We start from the raw sequence: 11,427 nt of genomic DNA on the forward strand, positions 1-11,427 counted from the left end.
GCTCTAAATGTACAAATGGATCTGAGAAGATTTCCAATCATGTTTCTACTAGATTTACAGTTTGTTTTCATGTCTTGTGACTCAGAAGGTGGAGCAGGTGGAGCTTACAAGGAGTAAGTGCTGCTATAGAAGAAGAGTTGTGTTTTAATGAAGCTATTTAGTTAACCAATAATTGTATTGCATGCTGGCATTAAAAATGTTTCATTTGACTGATTTAATTGTTTGTTTGTTTTCTTCCAGACTGAGTGGCTGTAACCTCTCAGAGAGAAGCTGTGATGCTCTGTCCTCAGTTCTCAACTCCCAGTCCTCTAGTCTGAAAGAGCTGGACCTGAGTAACAATGACCTGCGGGATTCAGGGGTGAAGCTTCTGTCTGCTGCACTGCAGAGTCCACATTGTACACTGGAAACTCTCAGGTCAGGATCCAAACATATCATTAAATGATATTATTGTACAAACAACCAAGCTTTATAGAATTGGCAGGTGAACTTTTCTTTGTCTTTGGATTGCTTAGGAGATTCTTAATTACTGTCTGAACATTTTTTACAGTCACATATTTTGTTTTAATGGTCAAACAGAATTATTGTTCAGTTCAATGAGCAGGTAGCTGTGAGATTCATAATAATGAGGTATATTTGTATTAAAGATGACTAAACTTGAACAGTAGCTGTGAGTTACTTTGTTTACTCGTGTGTGCTGATGTTGTGAGTAATTTAAAGCTGAAGTAAACTTGTAATGAGTTTAATAGAGTTTCTGAAGTAAGTGTACTTGGAGACATTTATGTGTTTACTAAAGTCCAGGAGCAGGAGGCTGTGTGTAGCATAGAGGAACCCAGACCTCAGCTTTGTCTCCTGGTTTCTGTTGCTGCTGTTACAGTTTCCCCTCATCGTTCCTTCAACAGTCTCCTCACTGTAACAAATCAAAGTGTTACTGTATAGATTCACGTCTGAATGTTGCCATGTGCTATTAACACTGAAAGCGATGTTTCATACACCCACGTGGTTCAGTCACACAGTAACTGATGGTAAATAATGTTTGTGTTGAGCACATCGTACAGGTCAGCTGCTCCACACAGATCTCAGGTTTACATGCTGGAACAGTTTGTGATCATGAAGGATAAACCTCACTTCCTCTTTGTTTCATACAGATGTGACATGAACAGTAACACATTCATGAAATCCTTTTAGGAACACAAACACTATTGTAGCTGGAGAATATATTTGAATGTAGGATAATGTAGGGGATCAGAAACAACAGTAATAACTAACCACCACCTCACCATTTGGGTTGGTAGCTGCATGTTGATTGATGAAGTCATTTTCTTCTTCCTCCATTTCTACCTTATTAACATCAGATTAAAAGCTGCACAGAGACAGGCCCTGGACATGTTTAGCCTAGCTTAGTACAAGGACTGGACATGGGGGAAACGGCTCTCATCACTGGATCAAAACATGAAAACAAATCTGAAGTAAAGTTTTGTTGAAGTGAACTGTGGTGGTGCCCAATGTTCCCTCTAAGCTGCGCTCGTGCAACTGCGCGCTGCTGGCACGTCTCTGCACACAGAAAATCTGTGTTGCACACAAGAAAAAAATCAAATCTCAATTGAAATTAAAATTAAATCTTCAACAATTCTGTTTTGCAGTGTGAGTCAGTGACTGGCAGCTCCCATATGGGATTAGAACGATGCCAATATGCTCATGTTTTTACTATGTTTGTCTTGAAGATGTAAGAAGATCACATGGTGCTTTTTATTATTGTGTTGGTTTGTTTCCTGTCTCTTGGATGGAGCCCAGCTGTGCGTGGCCCCTGGGCCTGTGGTCAGAGTGTGTGCTGGATAATCCGGCCCAGGATGAGGCCAAACTGACATGGGATGAAATGTCTGTCACATAATTGAGCTTAGTGTAGTTTCATTTCTGCACAATTTAAAAACAACCAAAACTTTGTTCTGTCTTTTCTGTTATACTGTAGACTTTCTTTGATACTGTGTCCAAAAGGAGCAGCTTTTACTTTGAAGGGGAGCCGTCTCTGTTTCCTCTTCAGGTTGGATGATGGAAGCAAATGAGTGTGTGATGTTCTTTCAGTGTTGCACTTTGTAGACGCTCCCTGAGCACTGGTCTCACAGCCAGCTGCACATAGAGACCAGTGTTGTTAGTCCAGGTCAGAAGATGACTTGATGGAATGAAAATGAGCTTGTAGTTTTTCTGCTTTAATAATGTGACTGGAAAAAGGTGTTGGACTTCAAATATGTCCATTTCTTTCACACTTCACCTTTAAAAGTGAAGCCTTGTTGTTCCTGGAAGGAAAAACACGACTTTTTCAAGTCTTTGTGCTGTTTTTATGAGAAATGTACGACTTTAATGTGAAACATTCAGTTTTTTCTCTTGTTGTGTTTGTTTGAAGCTGCTTCCTTTTTTTTTTAAACATTTATTTATTGTTTTTAACTGGTTTTACATGGTGCACCGTGAGCAAAAAGCTTGAAGCTGCTTCCTGTTGGCTTCAGCTGTTTGGAGTTTTCATTTTCTAAACTTCTACATTCTGAACCTTCTTCAGCTCTGAACAGATGATGAAACACTGAATGATTTCAAGCTCACACTTTGTCTAATAAACTTACATCTTTCATTCTTTATACAGATTGAAGGACTGTGATTTGTCAGAGATCAGCTGTGATTATCTGGCAGCAGCGCTGAAGTCCAACCCCTCGTATCCCAGAGTGCTGGACCTGAGTGTAGACTGCAACAACCTGCAGGATTCAGGAGTGAAGCAGCTGTGTGTTCTTCTGGAGAGTCCACGATGTCGATTTGAAACTCTGAGGTCAGTCAGCATGTTTTAGTTGTGCTGAGATGAATATGATGTGAAAGTTGTGCTGACACTGTGGATCAGTAGGCCCACACACCTCTATACAGGAAGTCTGGTTCTACTCTTTGTAGAACTTCTGATCCCTGATCCTCTGAGTCTGACTCAGTAGATAATGCAGAGTTCTGAGCTGATGTGGGTGAGAGGACTCAGGCAGCCTGACAGAGTTGATGTCCAGGTCTTCCCTGCTTGTCCTGATATACATAAACATGAGTATCCTTGCAGGTCAGATCTCATCAGTCACACCTGGTAGTGCAGCTCTCCTCTAGATTGTAGTGCTTGTAAAACTAGGATGATTTTAGGAGCCTGGACCGCAGAGCTAAGGGAAGATATGACTTGGAAAGACTAAACCAACCTATTAGAGGTGTTCGCACTAACATAGATAAATACTCAGATTTACACCTTTAGTGTCTCACAAAGGGTTAAAAAGTGAATGTGCACAGAGAGGTTGGTGGTGAGACGGGCACTTCCAGCACTGTAGATGTGATCCAGCTCAGTGTTCGTGGAAATAATCCGGAGAGCAGGATTCCTTGATGAATGTCACATCTTCTTAAAGTTATAATCCACAGGGAAAACTGTGAAACTGTCGATCTGATATCTACTCAGCCAATCGGGTGTTTACATGCCCTTCACTGATCTCCAGCCCCACCTTATTATCAGTTTCTCTCTCTTTTACATCTGAATTATCTTCACTTCACATTTCAGTCAGTCCAGATTTCATTAGCACGTTCACTTTAGCATAATCCATTTTAATCCAAACACCTTTCTCTTTAAACTCTGTTTGTCAGTCACAGTATATCCAGTACAATCCTCTTTTTCACTGCGTCACACACATTCAGAGATCAGAGTGTCCTGTGTGTGCTCTCATTCACTCACACTCACTCTCATATGGCTGAAGTCTGTTTGTACACAGGCTAATCTGGGACTCTCCACCATTTGACCCTAGAAATAAAGAAGCTTCTTGGATGAGAGGTGAAAGGTGAAACGTCTTCAAAAAACTTAAAGAAGTCCAGATGCCTTTTTTTCTAAGCTCTTTAGATAACTGCGAACCTTCACAAACGCCTCATCAGTGGGACTCTCAGAGCTACCAGCCCTTTGCTACAATCACAAAGCTCTTCATTGAAATCAATGATATCAAAGCTGGAATCAAATGAGTCCAAGTCTTCTGCTGATTCAGCATCACATTCATCTTTGCTCCTTGTTCTGCATCCCCACCATGGACTTCATTCCTTTCCAAGCCAGCCTTGAGTGTCCTTTATTCAGCTCATCCTCTGCTTTACTTTTACACCTGATTTTAGCTGCTTTTCTTCTCTCCCTCATAACAAGACAGCTTCTTCTGCCTGAGAACATGTTGGAGTGATTTACTAATCCAGGGCTGATTTTTGGGGAAAATAGTTCCTGTTTTCAAAGTAATCCCCATTTTTCCCAGAAAGAAATGTAAGTAGAAATCGATGATCTAAGTGTGAACACGAGCCTTTAAAAAGGCTCTACTGAGGCTGCTGCCAGTGGTCAAAGCCTCCAACAAAGCTCTGTAAGTACATATGTGATCATAGCTTTAGCTTTTAAATGTTTATTCTAGTTAACACAGATCAGGTGGAACAACTCAAATGAAATATCAAAAATATTAAGTGGTCATCGGTACTCAGTTTGTTCAATACTGAATACAATGGAGCACAAATTGTCCACATTTCTGAAATATTTCTGGGTGTAACTGTCACCAAAGTGCAATTTAGACCTGGCCTGTGGTTGTTATCTAAGTGATAATCATCAATTCTACTAAAACAAATACAAAATAAAGAAGTTTGACACATTTTGTTGATATCAAAAGCACACTGAACAATTCAGTGTTGTTTTACTGCTGTTCTCTCTTCACTTCTTCTCCTCTGATTCTCTCCACATGTTGCTCTGCATCAGTGCTCAGTTTCCTGACAAAACAAGATGAAATATTGCTAAATATAATAGTATCTCATTACGCTTCAACATAAGTGTTTTATTTTTGTAATTGTTTATCTGTTATTTTTCAGACTGAGTCACTGTGACCTGTCAGAGAGAAGCTGTGAAGCTCTGGCCTCAGGTCTCAGCTCTCAGACCTCTAATCTGAGACAGCTGGACCTGAGTAACATCAACCTGAAGGATTCAGGCGTGAAGCTTCTGTCTGAAGGACTGAAGAGTCCACACTGTACACTGGAAACTCTCAGGTGAGATCAAGCATTTTTCTTTCATCAACTGACAGAATTAGCAGATTAATAATAAGGCAGTCCTCTAATAAGAGGAGAAGTGGAGGTGCTTTGAAGGGCAACATACTCTTATGCTGAAAGCAGACTTCTCACAGATTCTGAGACTGCAGGTTTCATCACTGTCCAACCAAAATTCACTGAACCAGCAGTAAATGAACGTCCAAAACGACGCTTCATGTTTAAAAAACAGATGATCAGGGGGATTTGTGTTTACATCTTTTTTGTGTGATCTGTTCACCTGCTGTTTTAGCTGTTTGGTGGTTGTTGAGATGGTTTTGTGAACTTTTAGCTGAGATTCTGACGTTTCTGTAGATACCACACATGTCTAATTACTTTGTACAGCATGAACGGCCATAACGAGGTTTTTAACAGTAAGAAAAGTTGTAAAACTTCAGAAAATATAGTTAAAAGTCCAAAACCTTCTACGTCTGGTGGCTTGTGGTAAGGAGCAGATCAAACGAGTAAAGAATTACGTTATAATTATAAATGGCTTCAACAGCACATTCAGGTCTGTGAGACTCATTCAGACACTGAGCCGTGGCTCTGTGCTACATGCACATAGTTCTGCATCTCTGCCATTCAGACACACTTTATATATAGTTTATTTTATGTAGTATTCAATACTGAACTGTACATTTAGTCTTTTTAAAGGCAGCAAGTTTTATTCAGTGTTTTCATAAAAGCCTTATTTTTATCCATTTACTGCTATTAGGAAGAACACGTGAGGTTTAAGACCTGGACCAGTTTGAAACCTTTTGTCCTCCACAGTGGAAAATGGGTGGAAATAAAAATGGGTCTCACTTTAGCCAGCTCCTAATTTTATCAGTTCTACTCTCAGCGTCTCCTGTATATCTCCTGTATAAATGTTGCACTCAGCTTTGTGGTCTCCAATATCACTGAAATGCAGCCAGATGCTGCTCATTTTGCCTTTTCACTCTTTCCTGACACGCTTGCATTTCAGTACAGCTCCCATTTCTCTGTGTACTGGTCTCTACCACTACCCTTGCTGTCTATGGGACATGTCTTCTTTCACATAATGGTATGATCCCAGTCTGTCTCTGAAAGTGTTTGGCCACATGGTTTGCTCATCAGAATAAAACCTCAGCCCTGCTCACATTGATTATCAGCAAGCCTGAAAATTCATCCATATTTGACATATGAAATTATCTCATGGGCTGGATTTGGCCCACGGGCCATATGTTTGACACCCCTGGTTTACACAGTTTGGTATTCAATGTACAAGTGAGTTAGCTCTCAGCTAACTAGCAGACAAGCTAACTGCTGGGACTGCGTCTTTCTAACAAGAGCGTCAGACACTCAGACTGGTTTCCTTTGTGGATGATGATGTGTTCTCACACTGATCCTTCATGCTGATGCTGCCATCCACCCACTGCTCCTGGATTCTCATCATCATCTCCATCAGCCCTCACAATACTCCACCTTCATCAGCTTCATGTTCAGCAGCCTGGATGGACAGTAATTCTTTCCATGGGTTATGGTGGGACATTGAGAGCTGAAGTCAAACAGCAGTGAGAATGAAAGACTGATTCATTTCTATTTAGTCTTGTGATGTGCAGCTTTGTTCAGAGCATTAAGACCCAGCAAAGATTACTGAGGTCATAGAGTCCTGATGAAACCTGTGTGCTTATAGAAACTGAGACCAGATGAACCAGAATAGAAGGACATTAAAATGAAGTGTCAGCTACACAAAGGCAAAGCTATTCAGTTGTTGCTGTGAGTTATTTAAATGGAGGATGGAGTCAGACTTTAATCTAGTTTTTTACAAAGTTCCCTCAGCGTCCAGAGCCACCAACATACCTTTGATCAACAGCAAGTGAACATTTATAAATGTGTGTTTGCAGAACAGGAAGCAGCAGAACTATTGTTCTGTTATCAGGCAGCAGCACAAACGCTCATCAGCTCATTTACTGTGCAGGACTTTGAGTGTGTGAAGTGTGTGTTTGTGCTGGATTTCCTTTGGAGAATCTCAGTCAGAAACAAGACAAAGAAAAACTCTTTCAACAGTCCAGGTTGAGTTGACAACATGAACTGCATTTATCTCAATTTTAAATACACGTAGACATTGAGGGCTAACAGGAGGGACTATGCGCTTACCTGCTGCTCTCTGGCAGGTAGCTCCATGCCCTCCTGGGTTTTAATTGCACCTTAGAACACACATGCATCAACACTACAATGAGCGGGTGGAGGGAGGTTTGGAGTCTTCTCTCACCCCCGTTCTCTGTGGCCTGCTGGAGCGGGGGGGCTAGGAGGAGTTGGCTGTCCGGCTGCGGTCTGGGGTGTGGGGCCTCCCTGCTGCTGCGGAGTCGGGGCGGTCTGCCTCTCCCCACCGCAGGGAAAAGGGTAACACCACCTGGGTCTGGGTGCAGTTCCCCCCCTCCAGGGGCAAGGGTACCTAGACCCGGTTGGTAGAGTACGCTTGGGGAGTGTGATCGTGTGTACAGCGTCTCTTTATGTCTGTCTCCACGTCGGTTGAGTGTGAAGTGCACATGAGAGCATGAGGGTGGGAATGGATGTTTGTGTCTGTGTGTGCCTGTATGTTTGTATTTATATGTCAGGTTGGGTATCAGACGCCACCTCTCTGGGGACATCTCGGGCCCTCCAAGGTTTGGAGGCCTATCTCCACCCACCACCACTTCCCCTGCCGGTGGCGGACTCCCTCAGGTGTCGGTGCGTTGGTGGTTCTTTGTATCTGGGGGTGGGCGTCCGGGTACACACCGGCTCACTCCTTGGCGGCCACTTATTGGGGCTCGCTCGGGCCATTTCCGAGGTGGGGTGCCCCCGGCCTCTCAGCCTGGGGCTCGGTCACTCAGGCACAGCTGGCTGCCGGCGGAGCTCACGGGCGCGTCACTGCAACTCCCCCTGGCTTCTGCTCCGCGGCTGCTGAATGAGCCCTCATCTGGGACTCTCCTTAGCTCTTACTGGGACAGTGGCACAGCTTCCCCTCTGTGGGTCTTCCTTGGTCTCTTGTGTTCTGGGGGCCTCTGGATGTCTGGAGTTTTGATCTCCTCCATACCTGCTTCATACCATAGAGGACAGGGCTGTGGCTCCCCACACTCCCTAGCAGATCATTACATGGAGAAACCTTTGGAATGCAAGCATGCTGATCCACACAGGTATGCACACAGGTGTACACATGGGTATTCACAGACACGGACTACAGCTTTCTTGGCTGCTGCCTCAAAGCACACTGTGCGCTGTCTATCTTGCGTGTTGCACAATATCGTTTATTATTTAGTAACTATAAAAAGAAAAAAAAAACATTCAGTGTGCAGAAACAGATCAGGTGCTTTCTAACAGCAGTGTTCCCTTTAACACAGCAGCAGTTCAAATATTTCTGTCAGTCTGAGCTGAAACATGAATCTAATCTAATCTAATCAGGACACTGAGAAATACATCATGTTAAATATACCTGCAGGCTTCCAGCTGTGAACTTTGTCCCTGTCAGCTGTGATTGCCATGGCAACCTTGGTGTTGTGCGCGATGCAGGGACGTGTTCAAAGGCAGACGTCTGGCAGCAGCATCATATTTGATGCACTATCTGTACTGAGTGTGCTGACTGTATTTCAAATGTCCCACTGCTGTGCAACATGAATCACATGTTCTGCACGTTTCTGTAACTCCCAGGTAACCATGGTTACCCAGCTACAGTATATTCAGAGCCAGTGAGCACTTTCACAATAATCATGATTTTAAAAACTGTGATTAAAATAATTGCTGACGTTAATCAGTTAATGAGTTAACGAGATAATAACAGGTTAAGTTGCCCTAATAATTAGACTTTGGTGACAAACTGGTGTGATCTCCATGTTTCCTTTGTTGGACTGTGGGCGAGTGTCAGAACTGAATGTACTGAGTAACATGTAGAGTTTAAACATGTGTCAGTTCCAGTTTTAGAGCTCTAAAGTGCAGCTATCATGTTAGGAATATGTTAGGAATAGACAGGAACACTGAGCACACTGAGGTCAAATCTTTATTTTACCACTCGCTGCATTCTTGATGTTCATGAATTCAGCAGCTTCATGATTGTCTGCAGCATTAATCTCATATTTCCATTAAAAGTGTTGAATTTGACTGTTTGATGTTCTTTATGATCTCTGGCACCAGTTCATCTGTAGGCTGAGCCCAGTCCATCCATTTAGTGAAATGATGTTTAAAGGTCTCCTTGTTCTGTGAGCGTGCACAGATCCTGAAGCAGAAAGCCTGGGTTACAGAGAAATGATCATCACTGTGGTGATGCTCATCATCTCTGACTGGGATTTGAGGTTTTGTCAAAGCAGCAAAGAAAGCCTGGCTATGTTGGACTGGGTGTGGAAGCAGCTCCCAGTTTGAGTTCAGGAGACAGACACCCTCTCTACTTTGACGATCAGCTTCAAACTTTCCTTTTTGATAAAACTTATAGTTCGAGCTGGATCAGGTGACCCTGAACCATCACTTAGTTATGCTGCTATAGGCTCAGGCTGTTGGTGGACTTCCCATGATGCTCTGCTCTCTTCTCCCCTCTTTTCACTCCTGATGCTTTTATATGTCACTACTGCATGTCCTTAACTTTTGTCTCTCTGTTTTGTTCTTGTCTCTCTGAGCTCATCTCTTCTCTTTCCCCTCACCCTGCAACCAGTCATGGTAGATGCTCCTCCTGGAGCCTGTTTTCACTGGGAGGATCTTTGTGTCAAAGGGAGTTCTTCTTCCCACCATCACCAAGTGCTGCTCACAGTGGAGGCGGTCACCTTACACTGTTAAACAGCTTCAGATGACTGTTGTTGTCTGTTGGGTATTGTCACTTATAAATAAAGTTACAATGGATGGATAGATGTTATTGTGACAAAGAGAAAACAACTGTTGTCAGATAGATTGTTGTTTTGTGTGTCTGCAGTCTGTCAGGCTGTCTGATCACAGACGAAGGCTGTACTTCTCTGGCGTCAGCTCTGAGCTCCAACCCCTCCCATCTGAGAGAGCTGGACCTGAGCTACAATCATCCAGGTCCCTCAGGAATGAAGCTGCTGTCGGCTGGACTGAAGGATCCAGGCTGGAGACTGGACACTCTCAGGTATGGAGAGAAAATCTGATAGAGGAGGAAGAGCTGGAAACATTTCCTGTGTCTTTCACTCACTTCCTGTTTGTTTCCTGCAGATGACACATGAACAATCACACATGCAGGAATATTTTCAGGGACAGACACACTAGTCTAGCTGGATAGTTCATGGATATTTATGTAGGGGTCTCCAAGGAGTCTGTTTGCAGGAACATTAATGATAACTGATATGTTGAGAGTTTCATTAAAAGTAGACCTACAGTTAGGTCCGTAAATATTTGGACAGAGACAACATTTTGTAACTTTAGATACACTTTATTAGGTCACAGGTGTACTATACCTGAGATAGTGGCCACTGTGTAATTAATAAGGTGTCAGCCATGTGTATGTTTCCCATGCTGTATGTCCACAGTCACAGTGACAGTCAGTGACACTGACAGAAGGATGAAACAAGGCTGAATAGGCTGAACAGCTGAATTCACAATAAATTTGTTCTCAAGTGCACATTTTTCTGTTATTGTTCTCAAACAACAGAATGAGAATGAAATATTGATTCTAACAGGGCCCATAAAGGGCTTTTATTTTTTATTTTTTTTATTTTTTAACATAAAATATGAAAAATAAATAAACAAATTAAGAATTAATAAGAAAATAAATCAATCTGTAATACATAAATAAAATAATAATAAGATATTTTTAGTCAGTGAACTTGTGTGTTTTTTTCAGTCTTCTATATCTGCTGTGTTTAGATTGAAATGTCTGTATTAACAGTTCTATAACCTTCTTCTGAACATGAATGGAACACTGGAGAAAATGAACTGTTCTTCTGAACATGGCTTCTCTTGCCTACTCCTTGCTGCTAGAGACCTGGCAGCGTTTCCTCTCGCATAGCCGAGCCAGATTTGGCCTGAGGGAGGAAGCAGTTGCGACCCTCAGTATGTCTTGAAGATGATCATCCGTAAGTCTGGACCTGTACTTGGACTTATTGAAGTTCAAAGTGGAGAAGAGCTTTTGGCACAAGTATGTGCTACCAAAAAGGCACATGGTCCGCTTGAACATTCGGGAAAGCCGAGGGAAACTAGGGCTCAAGTCTCTCAAAAATTGTCCAAGCTTGTCTGCTTTTCCACTCACCTCCCTGAACTTTGCTTTGAGTTCAGAGTTGCACTGCAGCTCAATGAGCTCCATTTGAAGCACAGAAGGGGCATCTTGCACATCAAAGGAGAAGGGGTCCGCAAAAATGTGAAAGGTGGCTCTGTGTGTCTTGAAGTCAGCAAATCTGTGATCAAATT

The 11,427-nt window shown here is 42.6% G+C and overlaps 1 protein-coding gene across 3 annotated transcripts in view; it reads left to right on the forward strand.

Annotated features, from left to right (window-relative positions):
- LOC146577125 (protein NLRC3-like) overlaps positions 1-11,427 on the forward strand; it is a 308,589-nt gene that overhangs the window by 117,724 nt on the left and 179,438 nt on the right. Inside the window, exons 10-11 of one of the 3 annotated variants that reach the window (XM_085268098.1) lie at positions 241-414; positions 4,876-5,049. The exons of the other annotated variants lie outside the window; for them this stretch is intronic. Coding sequence (XP_085124224.1) covers positions 241-414; positions 4,876-5,049 — 348 coding nt within the window. The remainder of the gene's footprint in view (positions 1-240; positions 415-4,875; positions 5,050-11,427) is intronic. 3 annotated transcript variants of the gene reach the window in all.

Source organism: Mchenga conophoros, linkage group LG3 (genome assembly GCF_057382185.1).
Source record: "Mchenga conophoros isolate Kocher_MC1m ecotype Shallow Benthic linkage group LG3, M_conophoros_male_GT1.1, whole genome shotgun sequence".
NCBI lineage: Eukaryota > Metazoa > Chordata > Actinopteri > Cichliformes > Cichlidae > Mchenga > Mchenga conophoros.